General features: G+C 44.2%; 1 protein-coding gene across 1 annotated transcript in view; it reads right to left on the bottom strand.

Moving 5' to 3' along the window:
* PARM1 (prostate androgen-regulated mucin-like protein 1) overlaps positions 1 to 20565 on the bottom strand; it is a 124395-nt gene that overhangs the window by 41816 nt on the left and 62014 nt on the right. The window contains exon 2 of the mRNA XM_055588800.1: positions 1637 to 2332. Within this exon, the coding sequence (XP_055444775.1) occupies positions 1637 to 2332 (696 nt within the window). The remainder of the gene's footprint in view (positions 1 to 1636; positions 2333 to 20565) is intronic.

The following is a 20565-nucleotide window of genomic DNA, read 5'->3' as shown; positions in this document are numbered from 1 at the left end:
GGATGATACTGGGGACAGAGGAAGCAATTTTTGAACTGTGAGTTCCTCCTTTCGCCTTTCCAGATCCACTCTCCACCTTTCTCCACTTTGCTCTCTGAGCCGCCCTCCAGGAGGCTGAACTATGTGGACCACAGTGGGCTTCTCGTCCTTGGCATCTGGCAGTATATCAGAGGGCAAGGGGAGAGAGAGGGCAGAGCATTGATCCCCTTCACTTCCAGAAGTTAACGTTGAGTTAGCCTTGTCCCTCGCCCGAGTCACTGCCCCTGCTGAGGTGGTCTATTCTACAGGATTCGCCTTCTGGGTTCTGGTTTACCCTTCTCTCCTCCAAGGCCTGACTTATGACAGCTCTGCAGTTCCGATGCCCTGGGGTTCTCATGCCCCAGCTGTAACTCTGTCATTCACTCCTTTATCCTAGTTTGATTATATTAATATCTCTAACTCTTGGTGGGACTCTCACTGATATATGCTGGACCTTTGAAATAAGAATTTGCAAGTCTTCTGGACTTTTTCCCTTAGTAAACTACGAGCTCTTCTATGAGAAGTTATGTCTTGTCAATCTTAGTTCTGTTTCTCCCCAGCTCCACTGTTTACCACGATTTCCATTCACAGTGGTTGTTCATTGTTTGTTAGAAGATGTTAATTTCTCCTCAGTCACAACCATTTCTTTGACCCTAGCTGGTCCTGTTTGGCTCAGTCAATCACAAATATTCCCCTCTGAGTCTATGTCCCTGGCAGGATGACCAAGGCAAGGAGCTAAAGCTTCATTTTCTCTTTCACCTTCTGGCTGTTCTTAATTCACTGTTTCTTAATCAAGAAGCTAAGTGTTCCCACTAAGGCCTTTTCCTGCCCAGTACCCCAAAGGGTACAGATTTCACTTCCATGTCAGATGCATCTGACCTCAGAAAAGACCCTAAATCTCTGTCATAATTTCCAAGATTGCAAAATCAAGATAAAACTAATACCAACTTTATGAGTGGCTGGAAGAATAAAAACAAATGTGATGTTTAATAGAATTTACTGTCTTTCTCATGAAATATATCAGTGACTTGAAATAACAAGCATTCTCTCCACCCCCGCTCTACTTTCTTTGACTGTTTTCATGAGGTAAATACAGCATTAAAACATCGAGCACAATCATAATAACAACTGACATTTCCTGAGTACTTTACTCCCTGCCAGGAACTATTCTAAGCACTTATATATGTCATTTCATTTAATCTCCACAAGAACCATGTATGATAGAGTCTTCTTTATCCCAGTTTTACAGATGAGGAAAAACAAGGCACAAAGAGATGAAATGACTTGCTCAAGGTCAGCAGTGGGAATTGAAACCTAGGAAGCTCCATCCAAAGTCAGTAAGCTGTTAACCCTTAGCTTACCCAGTCTCATTCCTTTACATTCCCTGTGACATATGTGAAGACAAATCATATAGACTGGCCAGAGTTAATGAACTATCATGGGGAAATTATTAAGGGACTGAGAGTAAAGTTTGCACGTGTGGAAATTCTTGCAAATTAAACTTCAGCTCAGGTGTTGCACTCCAAAATTCAAATTCAATCCATTGTGTCTGGTTAACTGAACAGCATTCTTAGTATCTCAGTGTTGTCAAAGACATGTGTTCTAGCCAGAGACTCACCTGAACTTAGCGCATGCTCCACTTCTTGCATGATCACCCCAGGGGAGGTGGTGGTGGTCTCCATGTCTATCAGTATACAGGTCACTTTGGGGGGCACTGTTGCTTGAGGCGTGACCTCCGTGGGCACTGACTCAGACGAGGCATGTGAAGTAGGTGTGAGAGTAGAGCTGTGCTCCTCCGTGTGGGACTCCGGTGTGGTTGGGGCTCCTGTGGGCTTGGTGCTGGTCTCAGCAGAATTGTGGCTGGTGCTGATGGAGGCAGATGGAACCTCAGGTGGTGAGGTTGATGGGGGTGAAGGTGATGAGGCTGGTGCTTGAGGGGAGGTGACTGTGGGGGACTCAGCAGGGGGCTGCGATCCTGTAGTGGGCACACCGGCCTCCGGAGCGTCTGAGTTGTGTTCCTCAGGCGTGGGTGTTAAGTGGACCCCACCACTTGTTGGTGAAGGGTCTGTGCCCTCCCAGTTGGAGGCAGGGCTGGTGGACTGCTCTTCTCTGGGCTCTGTGGAGATGTTCTTTGTGGGTAGAGATGTGGGGACAGGTGTTGGATCTAGGAGGACTGAGCTGTTGGGTGGGCCACTGGTAGGGGAGGCAGGAGGACTTTGCGGAGAGCTGGTCCAGATGGCTGTCGGTGTGGTGGTCTCTGCCAGAAGAGAATCAGTAGAAGGGGTGGATGCAGACACGCTCTGTAGCCTCAGCCCTGTAGAAGAGCCAGGACAAAAGTGGTTAATGTGTGAAAAAGTGCACAGCAAGGCTGTGTTACAGTATTTTCACAGGTCTTTCTCATTTTACACTGTGCCTCTGTAATTGTGAAGGTGACTTTAAAAATATTTTCATCCCACTAATTGCTCTCTCCTCCCTTGGTGACTATCAGTAGGAACCAGCCTGAAAGCTCAGCAGGAGCAATTAGTGGGTCAGTATGCACAAGTTCAGCCAATACATGGCGTGAACTAGCCTTGTCTCTGCTTGCTTAAAGCCATGCCCTTAAATACTGAGATGCTCTGCTGAAGCGACTTTATGAGAATCTGTCTGGACTGTTAAAGGGGTTGTTCCACAAGGCCTGCGGGGATGCCCAGCCTATGTGATGGGTTTGGGGAAGGGCAAAGCTGGTGGAGCTCACTGATTGGCTCTTCCTTGCCACGGGTGCTCACTGATTGGTTGCTCCCTGCTTCAGGATTCTGAGCTCTGCAACCCGGCACAGGGATGCAAGGATTATGGGCTTGCCCTCTTGGGCGAATAAAGGTGTGAGCACATTTCCTGTGAAAGAAGAAAGGGGGAGGGCCCCGATTAAAAGCTGAGAAGAGGAAGGAATCTGAAGTTTGGAAATATTTTCTGAGACTAGGACCTGGTTCTCCCAAATTTGAGCCTGGGGTCTTTACCTTCATGTTGTTTTGCCATTTTTTTCATATTTTATAAAATTTTGGAATTAGTTTTCCTTTCTTCTGTCCTCCCTACCTCCATTTATCCCATTCAGTTTCATTCATTTACTCAAATATTTAATAAATGGCTTCTATGTACTTGTACTATGCTAGACACTGAGTTTATGATTTCACTTTTTATGTAGCACATCTCTCGATTGCCCCTCCACACCCCTTACCATTTCCCAACAAGCTTTTCCCCTGGTCATTTCCATCTCAGTGGATGGCAAGGCCTTTCGATCAGTTACTCAGTTAAAAATCCAAATATCATCCTTAATGCATCTCTTTCCCTCACTGCCCCTCCTCCATCCAACCACCAGCAAATCATGATGACTGTACCTAGATCCAGTCACTCCTTGCCACCTCCCTTATCATCTCAACATCACCTGAGCCACCAGTCACTTGTCTAGACAACTGCCACCATCTCTTAATTGGTCTGCTAGCTTCCAGATTTCCTCCTGTTTCAGTCTACTTTTCACATAGCAGCCAGTGTAATATTTTAAAGTGATAAATCAAACTGATTTAAACTGATCAAAACCCTTCCAAGGTTATGCTTAGAAGAAAATCCAAAACTATTCCCTTTCATCATTCCATGTTCTCATCATTCTGATTAATCTCTAGTCAAATGTTAACCTCCTCCTTAGACGAATCTTCCCAGACAGTCCTAGCCAAAGTCATTCGTATTTCAGCCCCTTGCTTATTTTTTTCAAGGTTTAAAAAAATTTTTTTAGTGTTAAAATATACATTTAATGTTTTAACCATTTTTGAAGTGTATAGTTCATTGGCCCCAAGTACATTTTCATTATTGTTCAACAATCACCATCATCCATCTCCAGAACTTTTTCATCTTCCCAAACTGTACCCGTGAAAAAATAACTCTTTATTTTCCCCTTTCCCCAGTCCCTGGAAACCACATTTTACTTTATATCTCTTGAATTTGACTGCTTTAGGTACCTCATATAAATAGAATCATACAATACTTGTCCTTTTGTTTCGGACTTATTTCACTTACTAGCAAAATATCATCAAAGTTCATCCATGTTATAGCGCATGCCAGAATTTCCTTCCTTCTGAAGGCTAAATAATATCCCATTGCAGACACCACCTTTGTTTATTCATTCATCCAGTGATGGCCACTTGGGCTGCTTCCACCTTTTGGTCATTGTGAATAGTGTACGCTCATATGTGCACAAATATCTGTTTGGGACTATGCTTTCAATTGTTTGGGGTCTATGGCCCAAAATGGAATTTTGTCTATTAGGTCAGCAGTAAAGAATTCACCTGTCAAGCAGGAGACACAGGTTCTATCCCTGGGTTGGGAAGATCCTCTGGAGAAGGAAAGGGCAACTCACTCCAATATTCTTGCCTGGCAAATCCTATGGACAGAGGAGTCTGGTGTGTTACAGTCCATGGGATTGCAAGAGTTAGACATGACTTAGTGGCTAAATCCCCACACATTGTAATTCTATGTTTAATGTTTTGAGGAACCACCGCATCTTTTGCTCTTCTTTGTTTTTCATAAAGTTAATAAAATAAAATTGTTTCTTCCTGAAACTATGTATTATTTATCTGCCTATTATACCTCTCTTCCACCAGAAGGTAAGCTCCATGATGGTGTGGGGACCTGGTCTTACTCACTGTTGTTTCCTCTAGGCCTAGAAGAGTGCCTAGGTCATTGTAATTGCTCAATAAGTACTTGTGGGAAGGAGAAAGGAAAGAAATAAGGGAGGGAGGGAGGGAAAAAAGGAGGGAGGTAAAGAAGGAGAGTGTAAAAATGAACTAACTTAAGAACTTCATTTAAAAAAATACCCAACATTTCTCTACTCCTTTCTATGCATCACTGGGTATGGCCACATCCACCACGGCTGCCTGGGTCTAGCTGCCTACCTGCTGTTATTTGAGGGACCTTGCTGAAAATGTCAGCCTCTGTTCTTTGCCATGCATACATGGATGCCTTGTGTCTTGTTAGTGCGTGCATGCTCAGTCACTCAGTTGTGTCTGACCCTTCGTGACTCCATGGGCTATAGCCTGCCGGGCTCTTCCAGGCAAGAATACTGGAGTGGGTTACCATGACCCCTCCAGGGGATCTTTCTCACCTGGGGATTGAACCCTCATCTCTTACATCTCCTGCATTGGCAGGCAGGTTCTTCACCACTACACCACCTGGAAAGTCTTGTTAGGTCTGCAATTATTTAATTCTCTAAACTCTGAGGTGACTTCCTTGGGGGTAGCATTAGGTAACAGCCAAACATGATCAAGATGCATAAGGAAAAAAACATGGGCTAGATTTTAGCACAGAGGAAGGGAGAAAAGAGGGATGCAGAGGGATGTAGGCATTCAGCTGTGTGATGGGCTCAGAAGCTGATGGAAAGTTGTGCTACAGAATCTAACCTGAAAACACAGTTTTCTCAATATTTAAGTGAATTGAACACTTTGATTGTTGTCAAAATAATTGGTTTTATTTTATTTAAAAGGAGTTGGTGAAGACCATGAACTATAGGAGAGTTACTCTTTTAGTAAACAGGGATACAGACCTCCCAAATTAGTCCACGTTACAGTGGTGGACTTTTGGCAGCTGTGAAGTCTCAACAATTTCAGAATGAATGCAGGTCATGAGGTCTTTGAAACAGGGACCAAACAATGCTTGGAACAAATATTATGAAAACATTGAATCTTCCTATGTGACATTAGAACCTACTGGCTCTGCATTCTCGTAGCTCCCGTGACTCATTAAAGATTCCGAGGCCAAAAAAAATGGACAACATTTAACTACTATTTAATATCATATAATAGATGTGCAGATGGAGGTAGACAGAGACTTTGTCTGGCAGCTAAGTCAGTCTTGGAAATCTGCCATGAATGAGCAATGTCATCTATTATATACAAAGGAGCACAACTTCATTCAATCATTCAAGCTTTTATTGAGTAGTTTCTATGTCCCTGACCTTGCACTTAGAGAATTCACTATTTAGCAGGACAGAAAGGACACCCAACTCTGTGTAATATGATATGATCAGCACATTATGGAAGTAAAAGCAAGTTGCAATGGGAGACCGAAGGTAAGATGAATAGATGAAAGATGAATACCATTCTACGGTATGGGGACCATGGAATGCGAAAATGTACAAAGTCATTTTCAAATGACATTTAGAAAAGTCACAGAAGAGATGACCTTTGAGTTGGTTTGGAAAGGATGAGAACGCACAAGATGCCAGTAAAGTATATGATGTCCGGGCTGACAGCTGCATTGTCATTTCCAGGGGAGCTAAGAGCTGTACTACGGCAATCATCATAGTGCTGAAAAGGACACGTTCCAGGAATAAGTGTGGTGGCTGGAGACACCCATTTTCTTGTTTAACCCTGATTAATATACTTTCATAACTCCTGCCCTTCCTGCTTCCAAAGAGGAATGTGGTGGTTGTTCATTTCCCATGACTACCTACTTAGCACTTAAAGTATTTTATGGTATAGTTCAGATGAGTCTTACCCCTAACAAACAACAATGCGTAGAAGTTGCGGGCCAACACTGGTCATCTTCACGTGAACAAGGCATTAAAGCCTCTGATTTGCCTAATTTGATGGTACATTCCATATGACTCTGAGTACGTGAGGCTGGGTCTTCTTTCAGGTTGAAGATATCCAAAGCTCAGGTGCCATGACTACCCTAGAGAATGCTTGCTGTCCTAGTTGGCTCAGGCTGCCAGAACAAAAATATCATAGACTAAGTGGCTTTAACAATAGTAATTTACTTCTCACAGTTGGGAGGCTGAGAAGTCTGATTAAGGTGTGGGCCAATTCAGGTTCTAGCAAGAGCGCTGCATCTGAGCCTGTAAGTGGCAACCGTCTAGCTGTGTCTTCACATGGTCCTTCCTCAGTGTCTGCTGGGAGGTGTGGAGACAGCTCTCTGGTGTCTTTTCTTATAAGGACACTAACCCCATGATGAGGGCTCCATCTTCGTCTAATCCTAATTACTTCCCCAAAGCTCCATCTTCAAATGCTATCACATTGGCTTCAACACTGAGAATCACTGAGACAGTCTAAGAAAACAACATTTCTGCTTTCTCATATGTAGGACTTTTGTTTTCACAGGAAGATCAAATTGATTAAGTCAAACAGCCAAGGATGTATCCCAGGATTTCAAAACTATTTTTAGTGCTAAAGAAAAGGTCTAGGTGACACATGATTATGACCCCTCATTGGATAAATGAGGGAACAGACAGGGAAGAGGAAGTGGTGTAATTGACCTTACACATCTATGAGGAGATGTTGGGCAGTGCTGCCTGAAGAAAATCAAGTAGAGACAGGCACAGAATTAGAATTCCCCACCACCACTCTGTGCCTAGTCTCGGAAAGACCTCAAAAAGGCCTGTAGAACATACTTTGGCAACTATCATTACAGAGTAAGCAAGGGGGAGCCCATGTTAAAATAAGCCAAGAAGTTAAAATAATGTGCCAACAAGGGCCTATTAGCACAGGGATCTATACTCAATATTTTGTAATAATCTATATGGGAAAAGAATCTGAAAAAGAATAGATATATGTATAACTGAATCACTTAACTATATATTTGAAACTACCACGATATTATAAATCAACTATATTTCAGAAGAAGTCATTAAAATGGAAAAAAAGCAAAACAAACAAACAAAGAACGTGAAGTTGCTCAGTCGTGTCCGACTCTTTGCGACCCCGTGGACTGTAGCCTACCAGTCTCTTCCGTCCATGGGATTCTCCAGGCAAGAATACTGGAGTGGGTTGCCATTTCCTTCTCCAGAAAAAAACAAACATCCCCCCAAAATAATGCAGTGCCCCATAAATTTTCCCACCCAAAGTAGAGCCACTTTCCTCTGAAGAAAAGAATTAGTGCCAATATTTTCTTGAGAAAATGGCAGAGTAAACAGAATGAAGACACTGGATCTATTATTCTCTAAATTAGAGGTGACTTTGCCACACACCATGTCCCTGCCCAGGCAGTGACAGGCTCACGTGTCTGAAACGGAGTGACTCAAGGAAGGAAATCGCTTATACTTGGCTCAAGTGAGAGATCCAGGGCTATGATGGCTAGAAGTATGACTTAATCTGAAATTCTTCCTTGTAAATGTACAAACGGAAGTCCTTCCTGGAGTTTGGTCGGGTTGAACGTTTTCTGTGGCAAGAACAGCCTCTAGTGCTACTCTCTCAATTTGTCGCCCTCTCTTCTTCCCCTTCTGTGTCCACAGATCAGGTCTCTGTCTGAGTCTCTATTCTTGTCCTGCAAATAGGTTCATCAATATCATTTTTCTAGACTCCATACATATGCGTTAATATACGATATTTGTTGTTCTCCTTCTGACTTACTTCACTCTGTAAGACAGACCACTGTAGAGCACAGGGAGCTCCGTTCGGTGCTCTGTAATGACCTGGAGGGGTGCGATAGGGGATGGGGTGGGAGGGAGGCTCAAAAGGAGGGGATATATGAATACATATAGCTGATTCAGTTTGTTGTACAACAGAAACTAATACAACACTGTAAAGCAATTATACTCCAATTAAAAAAAATAAATTTTAAAATTTTAAAAAGCAAAAAAAAAAAAAATACATTAGCTGACAGATTGTTGCTCAGAAGAAAAGCAGACTCTTGTTGGATAGATTATGTTTCCATTGTATATTGTCCTTTAATGTGTGAAAACAAAAAAACCATGTCTGACTTGAGCTGGGATTTCCGGCGTTGCTAGGAGGAGAGATTGGCGGCTGATGGCTGGGAGATGTAGGCAACTCTCCCGGTGCTGAAGGGAATTACAAGATGCTCCAGGGTAGAGTCTGCATTCCGTGCATGTGCTCTTGCCTCCTGCCCGCCTGGGTGTCAAGAACACAGGGCGGCAACACTGGCAGCCGGTGGACAAGGAGTGCCCTGAACTGTCACCTGGGTGACAGGTGTCTTCCTGGGTCTTGTGAACAGCAAACTGGGCCAGTGCCAAAGTCCCAGGTGGCCTGATTGCCTGTGCTGCTCACCTGTTCTCTACCCCCCAGCCCCCCCAACATGTCCTCTCCTGCCCTTGGCTTGTTAAGTACCTGAGAAAACATGTGACAAAGCTTTGGCAAATTCGGTGAAATTTGATCAAAATACAGTCAAGCCCTCTCCTGTGCTGCCAAGTCAGCCTGAGGGGTGCCTTTGCCCATGGTCTCGGGGGATCGTGCCAGGCCTGCCTGGCAGAGGTCCCAGCCCTGCTGAAGTTCTGCTTGCTAAGGAACTGCTAACAGTCAAGGCCAACTGGACCATGTCACTCCCCTTGCAGGGCTGAGGGGAGGAAAGGAAGCCTGCATAGAAGATAAAACTCCAGGACCCCACTGAGATCTAGAAGGCTCTTTGGGATCCAAGCACAGTCTGCCTCTTCAGCCTTGCTCCCCACCAGGCCCGAAAACACATCAGACTTTTCACTGTACTCTATTCCTTCTGCCCAAACAGCTCTCCCTCTCATGCTTGCCTGAGAATCTCCTGTTCATCCTGCCAGTGCTAGCTTAAGAGCCCTTGCTGATTCTCCTGCTAAACCCAACCCCCATGCCCCCATCTCCAGCCTCAAGCCCTTACATGCTCAGAGCATCTTGTATTTTAACATCACAGCACTGAAATTGTCACGTAACTACATACTTGCTTATGGGAAGCTTTGTTTAATGCGTGACTCCCCTTTAGAATCTAAGATTCACATGGAACAGAGGCTGTAGTGGATTTGCTCCTCACATATCCTTATTATCTGATCCATAATAGGAGTTCAACTATAAACATATAAATGAATGCTAGAATGAGCTGAGGACACTAGAAGGGTACTGTGCTGACCATTTCACATGCATCATCCCATTCAATCGTAATATCCATTGTTATCTTTTTTCACAGATGACAAAACAGAATATCAGAAAAGTTATGTATCCGCCCTAAGGTCATGCAGCTAGAACATGCATGGCTGGAGCTTGAACCTGAAACTGTCTGGCTCCAGGCTGATCTTATAACCATCTCACTGTACTTACGGGGAAATGCAAGGATGTCTTTGAAGCCTGGGCCCCCTGTTTGTAAAGGCAAACAAACACCGGTTTTCCTTTATCTCCCCTAATACATTCTCTAGGGTGGGTCACTAGAGAGGGCTTTAAAAAAATTACATGACCATGTGACCCTTTTTCTTCCCCTTTTATCCTGCTGTAGGCTCTCTAATGGCCTCAGGATAAACTGTGAAGTCCTTGGCACAGCACATAACACCTCTGATGATCTCCCAACCCCGTTCTTGGTGAGGCTTGTGATTCTAGTAATCTGAATCAGTGTACATTTCTGAAACACTGGCTGTCTTCCTCCTCCCAGCCTTTGAGTCTGTACTTCTTCCCACCCTGGCTTCCCTCACCCTACCCCAGTCCTGAGAACTCTGGAGCTTTACTTCCTCTATGAAGATTCCCCAACCTGAATGAGCCCTTCTCCTCTGTGTGGCTAATCGTAGCACACATTATACTGAGTCATTTCTCCCGATGCTTGTCTCCCATCAGACTGGGAACTCTAATAACAGGGACCACAGCATGCTGTTCATGTTCCTGGCAGAGAAAGTGCTTTATAAATATTCAGTAAAACCCTGGATTTTCTACCCTTTGAAAAATGAAAATGTTCTCTGGCTTATCTGTTGGGCCTTGATAGCAGAAATGCATCTTCCTTTCGATTTGTCTTTAAGCTCCATAAAAACTACCAGCTCTGAGGAAATTTTGGATGGCTCTCTAAACATACTTTTTGCTTGCTTGTTTTCACTTTGGCAATAACAGGGATGTCTTCTTTTTGTGCATGATATAGACCAGAGTCACCAGCTTTTGAAATGCTGGCCTGTCAATCAACTGGCCCAAACACAGGTGGGCCTCACCATCCTGGCACTGAATGGACTAAACTTTAGCAAGTGTTTGAGTGGAAGGAATGATGCTAAAGCTGAAACTCCAGTACTTTGGCCACCTCATGCGAAGAGTTGACTCATTGGAAAAGACTCTGGTGCTGGGAGGGATTGGGGGCAAGAGGAGAAGGGGACGACAGAGGATGAGATGGCTGGATGGTATCACAGACTCGACGATCATAAGTTTGAGTGAACTCCGGGAGTTGGTGATGGATAGGGAGGCCTGGCATGCTGTGATTCATGGGGTCGCAAAGAGTCGGACACAACTGAGTGACTGAACTGAACTGAACTGAGTGAGAAAGAGTACAAAAGAATCTTAAAACAATATGTATACTTTAACATATAAACTAGGCCTTATCATTGCTTAGGTTGAGCAAAGCTATTGTTTGGATTCCTCACAGTGACAAAAATTCCCCATGGTGTGTTTGGTTGGGCTGCTAAGAGTACCCAACACTCCAGAAGGTTCATCTAACATCTGCAAAACCATTACTAATCAGTCTGGTCCAACCATATGGTATCTGAGAGCTCTCATATGTCTAGACAAAATGTATATGCCCCAAAGCCATCAAACTGTGTTTAAGAAGACGCTTGTTTGAAGGAGAAGAGCCACATCCTCCTGAGAGTTTCGTTGGTGGAAATGAGATCCCGTTCTTGTCCCAAAAGAGGAAGAGACCTTCTGTTTTCCAGCCACTGAATCGGAACCCACAGACATGGAGTATGACTCAGCTTCTCTATCTGGACTCATGTTTCACCAAGCTCCCTGTGGGGGCTGTGCATGCTAATTGACAGAATAACATTTGTGAAGAAAGTTGTGCTTTCTGGGGAAGAAAAAAATACAGTACATCATTTAAAAAATTTTTTCTTCTCACAAGAAGCAGCAGCTATCTTTGTCAGTCAAATGCTCCCCTAAAGTCATTACCTTTAAGTTGGAGGTAGACTGTGGTGATCAGCCTCAGGAGGAGGCGGTGCTGAGCACAGATGCCAAGAGACACCCGAAATTCTGGAGGAGCCATATTGGGGTGTCTCAGGGTGGCGAGCTGGAGAGAGAGACGATATAGGGAGGGCGAGTGCCTTCTCTTCGGCTGCTTTGTGGTTAAGGTGGGTACAGGGTGGGTAGCGGGATGGGAGAGGAAAATGATTTGATGCCTCCTTCAGGTCAAGGGGGATCTTCTGAACAACAGCATTGCCTTCTGCAGTGGGCCTAGTCCCAACACGTGTGGATCCCAGGGCAAGAGTGCACACAGAGGCCCACACAGAGAACGCGTCCCTGTTACAGACTGGGACGCCGTGTCTGTGGCCCAGCCTGTGGTCCACCCGGACCCTGCAGCCTTCTGCGGGGGATCCCTCTGGTGACCGGACACTAGGGGGACCAAGGATGTGCTGGGGCAGCACTGATCAAAGCTGGACCTGGGCTCAACTGAACCGAAGATGGAGACTGACCCGGACTCGTTTCTCAGCAGCCTTGGTGGGAAGGCTTCGTTCCTCCAGGCCTTGGTTTTCTGAAGGGATTTTTCAGGCATTCCTAAGGCAGAGGGGAGGGAGGGAGTGTGCAGGGAGCATCTTGAGTGATCCGTGGTGATTGGCTTTCCACAAAGACAGCCCCTCCTCTGGTGACCCATAGCTGAGGCTGTGAGTCTCTCCTCCCCATGCCCACTGCGAGCCACACCCTGTGGTCCAGGGGCCCAATCCAGCTCCCCATCATTCTCTTGTTTGCTCAGTAGGTTACTGAAATTTCCAAAAAAATTTCTCCTGTGAAATTGAAAAGGAAAAAAAAAAAAAGTCTTTGTGTTCAGGTGTCACAAAATGCAGTGGTTTCTTGTCTGGACAAAGGTCACACCCTTTCCTTTGCCTTCCTCCACCCACCTCCGCCCTCTAGGTCCAAATCACAATCAAGTCATTTCTCATACTCTGCAGCAACTAGAAAGTATCAGAACTTAAGAAAGTCTGTAGTATGGGTCTGCTTTGATTCTGAACCGTTTCCTTCCGAGGACCTTTGGGAGGCTAGGAATTACTCAAAGGGCTGGGGCCACCCTGGTGCTTTCTCAGACTAAATGTCCTTGACCACTTCTCCCCACCACTTTGTCTCCAGCTCAGTGGGTGCCCCATCCATGCCTTCTTGGAAATCTGCCCTTGACAGGGCAGTCCTGGTTGGTGGGGGGATTCCAAGTTAACCCATATAGGCATTCTCACTGGCGAATCTGTAGGCAACCTGACTACTCACAGGGAAATACCCATGAAATGCATTCCCATTTGTCTCACCACCAAAGCTGACCACTGATCACCTAGGAGTCAGGCAAGAGGGCAGGGATGGCTCCAGTGCAGACGCATCTCCCAGACTGGGAATATGACTCAGAGCAAGTTTCCTGGGCTGTGGGAGGGGGTGGTGGGAGCTTTCTCAGAGAAGACGAATGACCCATGATATTGGTGGGCCTCCTTTCTCCTCCTGCCAACATTTTTCTTCTAAGGGTTTTCAGCAAAGATGCCAGTCAGCACAAATGGTTATGATTCCTAGTTTCTTTAAAAAAATTTCGTGTCCTCTTAAAATATTGAATAGAAATATAACATATGCATAATAAAATGCATACATCTTAAGTGCATAATCAGTGAATTTTTACACACACACACACACATATATATACCTGCATAAGTACCACTAAGATCAAGATACAGAAACTTTCCAGCACCCTGGAAAGTTCCCTCATACTTTCTCACAGACATAATCCTCTGAAGAAAACTTGTTCTGACTTTCATCACTAGAGATTAGCTTTCCCTGTTTTTGAACTTCACATCAATGGAGGCATGCGGCGTGTCCTCTTCCCTGTCTGGATTCTTTCACTCACCATGAGACTCTCTTATGTTGCTGTGTTTTAACAACTCATCACTGCTCATTGCTGATAGCACTCAATTGCATGAATATACCACCATTTATTACCAAATTATGGTGACTCAGTGGTAATGAACCCGCTTGCCAATGCAGGAGATTCAGGTTTGATCCCTGGATCAGGAAGATCCCCTGGAGAAGGGAATGGCTATACACTCCAGTATTTTTGCCTGGGAAATTCCATGGACAGAGGAGCCTGGCAGTCTACAGTCCATGGGGTCACAAAGAGTTGGACATGACTGAGCGACTCAGCACAGCCCAGCATAGCACAGCAGCACCACGATTTATTAATCCATTTTACCAATGGTGCACAGGTGGGCTATTTCCAGTTTAGGGTTATTATAAATGAAGATGCTTGCTTCATAGCTTCTTAGTTAACATTTCTCTAATGCTTATTAAAAGGCATTAAGACTGTAATACTTTTAATACCTATAATACTTTTCAAGTATTAAGTAACTTAATCCTTGCAATAAACCTAGGATAATTATTATTACCCCCATTTCACAAGTGAGAAAACTGAGGCAGAAGGAGGTTAAATAACTTCCCAGTATATAGAACTGGAAAGTAGAACTGGGATTCAAAACCTAGAAGGTAGTCTAACTCAATAACCTGTCTTCTTAACCATCTAGCTAATATTAGCTAGACCATTTATTTGCTGCATGACCTTGGGCAAGCCTGTTAATTACTATCTCCTCATTTGCCAACTTGGGATAATAACAGTACCTCCATTCACAGAGCTATTGTAATATAAGGGCTTCCCTGGTGGCTCAGAAGGAAAAGAAACTGCCTGCAATGCAGGAGACCAGGGTTCAATCCCTGGGTCGGGAAGATCCCTTGGAGAAGGGGATCATCTCGTTTGCCAACTTGGGATAATACCAGTACTTCCATTCACAGAGTTATTGTGAGGGTTAAATAAATAATCTATATAAGGCAGACACTGTTGATTGACTAACCCAATAGTCATTCCCAATCCCCTTCTGCTAGCCTCCTTACTGAAACTATAAAAGCGAAATGCTCCCTTCCTAGCCTCCTTTGTACCCAGAGATGTCTGTGTGCCCAGTTCCACAAAATGAGGTTGATAAGATATAGGCTAAGGGGCTTCTGGAGAAATTTCACTTCCTCATAAAAAGAATATGTAAGAAAGAGAAATTCTCTCAGTGCCTACTTGTGCCTCCCACTTCTTCCCTTTAATGTAGATGTGATGTCTGGCACAGTGGCAACCATCCTGTGAAGCCAAGGATGAAAGTCAACCCACTGGGGAAGATGGAAGTGAAAGACAGAAAGAACCTTTTTCCTTGATGATACTATTGATCTTGCCGTGACAGGACTAGAATGCCAAACTTCAGACTTCCTATTAAATAAACAACACATGCCTTTGGGGATTAAGGTATTCTTCAGACTTTGCATTATTAGCAGTATAGATGACAGACCCCGTAAAATGCTTATCACAATGCCAAGCATAAAGTAAGAGCTCAATAAATACTAGGCTATTATGTGGATCTGTTTAATTGGAACCTGGGTCCAAATGCCTTCACCTTCTTTAATCTGATAATGATTTTCAATAGGCATCCTTAAAGAGACACTATTCCTCCTCCTGCCATCAGCTATGAGCCTCAGGAATGGAGCACCCCTGACATTTTTCAACAGAGCAATGAGCAACTGGACCTGTCAGCGTTCCCGGACGTATTCTCTAGGCTGAGCTGCCTCAAAAACCCACAGAATGTATCAGGAAAAAAAAAAAAAGCTAAATGTGATTTGTATTTTTCCACCTTATTAAAAAAACAGTTCAGAAAGCTTGTGGGACAATTTTCAGCATGTCTTTTTTTTTTCAAATTGGAGGATAATTAGTTTATAATGTTGTGTTAGTTTCTGTTGTATAACAACATGTATCAGCTATATTCTTGAGCCTCCCTCCCAATCTCCTCATCCTTCCCCTCTAGGTCATCACAGAGCACTGGCTGAGCTCCCTATGCTATATAGCAGCTTCCCACTAGCTATCTGTCTTACACATGGTCACTTTCTCAAATGGTCCCACCCTCTCCTTCCCCCGCTGTGTCCATACGTCTGTTCTCTATGTCTGGGTCCCTGTTCCTGCCCTGCAGATAGGTTCATCAGTACATTTTTCTAGATTCCATATATATGGTTAATATATGATTTTTGTTTTTCTTTTTCCGACTTACTTCACTCTGTATGACCGACTCTAGGTTCATCCACCTCACTGCAGGTGACCCGATTTCATTCCTTTTTATGGCCGAGTAATATTTCATGGTATGTATGTACCACAACTTCTTTATCCATTAATTGGTTGATGGACATCTTGATTGCTTCCATGACCTGGCTATTGTAAACAGTGCCTCAGTGAACATTGGGTACACGTGTCTTTTTGAACTATGGTTTTCTCAAGTATATGCCCAGTAGTGGGATTGCTGGATCATATGCTAGTTTTATTCCTAGTTTCTTAAGGAATCTCCACACTATTCTCCATAGTGGCTGTATCAATTTACATTCCCACCAAGAGTGCAAGAACACAGTCTTGATAAGAATACACTTGTGACTAGGTGACTGCAGCAGGCTGAGGAAGTAGAACAAAGACCCCTCAACAACAATCAGGGACCCTGGACTTGTTATTGTTACACGAGCTGGCCCACCTTGGTCAGAGCCATGAGATGTAAGTTAGACACACTCAGTAGAATGGCAACCTACTCTTGATTTTAAATTTTCAGCATCACTTAGCAATTTATTTTTAAAAAATTCAGTTTTTGTTTGTCTAGGTCCAATTCAACAAATAAGTATTGAGTGCTCTGACCAAGGCACCCAGGTATCTAGGCTATATGGATGAAGCAAACAGGAAGAGAAATCTGTTTTGTATTTTATATAGGCTTTCTTTTGACAGCTGCAATTTGACTCTATTTTCCCCTCATGCATGTTAATGCTTGTGGGCCTTTATGTTTGTGTGTGTGTGGTGTGTGTGTGTGTGTGGTGTTTGTGGTGTATGTGTGTGTGTGTGTGGTGTGTGTGTGTGTGTGGTGTGTGTGTGTGGTGTTTGTGGTGTGTGTGTGTGGTGTGTGTGTGTGGTGTGTGTGGTGTGTGTGTGTGGTGTGTGGTGTGTGTGTGTGTGGTGTGTGTGTGCGGTGTATGTGCGTGTGCTCAGTCCTGTCTGACTCTTTGCAACCCCATGGACTATACCCACCAGCCTCTTCTGTCCATGGGATTTTCCAGGCAAGAATACTGGAGTTGGTTGTATTTTCTTCTCCAAGAGATCTTCCTGACCCAGGAATCAAACTCCAGTCTCCTGCATTGCAGGCAGATTCTTTGCTGTCTGAGCCACTCGTATTCATTAATTATCATTTCTACCCTTTAATCCTGTTTCTGCCTTTCAAGCTATCTCCTAAACAGCAAAAACTACACTAAAACTGCAAGCTTAAAAACGTATGGCATCAGAGCAGATTTCCTAGAGTCTAAGGATCTCTGTGGTTTTAGAAAAGGCAGAGGAACCAGAGACCAAATTGCCAACATCCACTGGATCATAGAAAAAGCAAGAGAGTTCCAGAAAAACATCTATTTCTGCTTTATTGACTAGGCCAAAGCCTTTGACTGTGTGGATCACAATAAACTGTGGAAAATTCTGAAAGAGATGGGAATACCAGACCACCTGATCTGTCTCTTGAGAAATGTGTATGCAGGTCAGGAAGCAACAGTTAGAACTGGACATGGAACAACAGACTGGTTCCAAATAGGAAAAGGAGTACGTCAAGGCTGTATATTGTCACCCTGCTTATTTAACTTATATGCAGAGTACATCATGAGAAACGCTGGGCTGGAAAAAGCACAAGCTAGAATCAAGATTGCCGGGAGAAATATCAATAACCTCAGATATGCAGATGACACCACCCTTATGGCAGAAAGTGAAGAGGAACTCAAAAGCCTCTTGATGAAAGTGAAAGAGGAGAGTGAAAAAGTTGGCTTAAAGCTCAACATTCAGAAAACGAAGATCATGGCATCCGGTCCCATCACTTCGTGGGAAATAGATGGGGAAACAGTGGAAACAGTGTCAGACTTTATTTTTCTGGGCTCCAAAATCACTGCAGATGGTGACTGCAGCCATGAAGTTACAAGACGTTTACTCCTTGGAAGGAAAGTTATGACCAACCTAGATAGCATATTCAAAAGCAAAGACATTACTTTGCTAACAAAGGTCCATCTAGTCAAGGCTATGGTTTTTCCTGTGGTCATGTATGGATGTGAGAGTTGGACTGTGAAGAAGGCTGAGTGCCGAAGAATTGATGCTTTTGAACTGTGATGTTGGACAAGACTCTTGAGAGTCCCTTGGACTGCAAGGAGATCCAACCAGTCCATTCTGAAGGAGATCAGCCCTGGGATTTCTTTGGAAGGAATGATGCTAAAGCTGAGACTCCAATACTTTGGCCACCTCATGTGAAGAGTTGACTCATTGGAAAAGACTCTGATGCTGGGAGGGATTGGGGGCAGGAGGAGAAGGGGATGACAGAGGATGAGATGACTGGATGGCATCACTGACTCGATGGACGTGAGTCTGGGTGAACTCCGGGAGTTGGTGATGGACAGGGAGGCCTGGCGTGCTGCGATTCATGGGGTCGCAAAGAGTCAGACACTACTGAGCGGCTGAACTGAACTGAACTGAAGGATCTCTGTCCTCTACAGACATGGAAATGAGAATGAAGCTGCTCCTCACTCAAGTCAAGTTCTAGGCTGGACGTGCAGAGGTAGAATCTGCAGCCCTGAAGTCTACCTGGTTTCATGGGCGTTGAGGCCACCATTCCTTGGATGCACAGCTCTCTTTGAGAACCACTTTCCCTATTGTGGGATTCTTAACCCATTTCCCCATAAGGGACCCTCAGTGCTGTGCTTAGCCTCTCTACTGAGAGGGCTCATTTTCAGAACTAGACCTGGATGGAAGATGACAACTGTGGATGGAACCATGTGCAGCAAGACCCTACTCACCACCAGAGGCTCCAGGAGAGGATCTGGTGTTTTACTGTCTCCTGGAGTGTGGCCCAAACCCTGATATGCACTCAAAGATGGATGGACCATCTCTGGGGATTGGGAACTGGGTGCCCCTTTGTTCCCAAATAAAGAGAAAGGGCCGGAAGAACAGGAATCTGTCATTAGGAAGTTCCAGGACATGTGCAAGCTAAGAGCTCACATGAAGATACAAAAAGCACAAGCTAAGGGTGGACACAACCTTGTTTCCGGTTATGTGTGACAAGGGTAATCTACTCACTCTGCAGGGGTGAATCTTCTCTGCAGAAATATGCCTCCTAATGAACAAAATCCACTGAAATTGATATGAGGAACCATGCTTTATGTAAGAGATGTTGTGGGTAATGAATTTTAATCAAGTACATTAAGCAATGAGGGGAACAGGCTGTTTGAAGGAATTCCGTGGTGAATCCTTATTTAATGCAATTAATTACCACCTAATTTGTCACCTGTGTAAAGCATGCTGACTTTAATTTGCCTAAAAATCCAGATCTTCTCATGCTCTTGTTCCCTAAGATATTCATGACTCCAGAGGCAGCAGTTTACTCACCTTACTCACAGAATTCATACCTCAGCTGAAAATAACATAAATCACTACTCAAGTACATACAGCCACATAAACATCATTTTCAGAGTTGGTTTCGTTTGTTAACCAACGTCCAATTGCTGTTACCCTCAGTATCTCTTAAATGCCTGCAGGATGACATCCTCTGCTAGGAAAAGCATCAGCAATGCCAACTGGGGAGGCACCACTGGCACCATTACTGAAGTACAGCATCTTCTGATGAAAATCTCTGGGATCCATTAAAATGCTACTCCACAGCCACTGCTGATAGATGCAATTAAACATGTCAGTCTGGAAGGACAGACTCTGGCTACATGAGCTAACTTGGGTGAACTGAGCAAGATGGATAAAACTTGGCTCTGCTGGTAGCTCAACATGAAGAATGATTTTGCTTTGGGTTTACTTATTTAGAATACATTTATAAGTGCTGCTGCTTAGAAAAGAATTATTCAAAAACTAACACTGCCTATCCTGTACCTCATGAACCACTTCTTTCATCTATTCGTGGGTTCCCTCTGGCGATGCTGGGATTAGAAAGGGTCCCTCTATATGCACACAGGCTGAACTGGAGGCAGAGGCAGTTCTACCTCATGGCTTTATTTCAACAGTAATTCCCAGGTATAAATAACCAGCCTGGCGTTCTTCCCTGTGTTCCAGTCCTCTAATTCCAGCCTTTTGAGTTTTGCCCTCAAAGTCAGTAAGTCTATCAACTGTGTTTCCTTCCCCATCCAACCAGCTCCTCTGGGCTTATTTTTGTCATCATCCTTCCCTTTATCTGGCCTTCCCTTATGGCTCAGCTGGTAAGAATCTGTCTGCAATGTGGGAGACCTGGGTTCGATCCCTGGGTTGGGAAGATTCCCTGGAGAAGGGAAAGGCTACCCACTCTAGTATTCTGGCCTGGAGAATTCCATGGAATGTATAGCCATGGGCTTGCAAAGAGTCGGACACGACTGAGTGCCTTTCAGTTTCACTTTCCCCTTATCCAAGTTATTTTTATTTATTTCTTTACAACACTATTTACAATAGCCAGGACATGAAAACAACCTAAATATCCTTCAACAGATGAATAGATAAAGAAGATGTGGTACATATATACAATGGACTATTACCCAGCCATAAAAAAGGAATGAAACTGGGTCATTTGTAGTGATGTGAATG

This window comes from Bubalus kerabau, chromosome 7 (genome assembly GCF_029407905.1).
Source record: "Bubalus kerabau isolate K-KA32 ecotype Philippines breed swamp buffalo chromosome 7, PCC_UOA_SB_1v2, whole genome shotgun sequence".
Taxonomy (NCBI): domain Eukaryota; kingdom Metazoa; phylum Chordata; class Mammalia; order Artiodactyla; family Bovidae; genus Bubalus; species Bubalus kerabau.
Note: the sequence above shows the minus strand (reverse complement) of the source record. Positions and strands in the feature narration are given on the sequence as shown.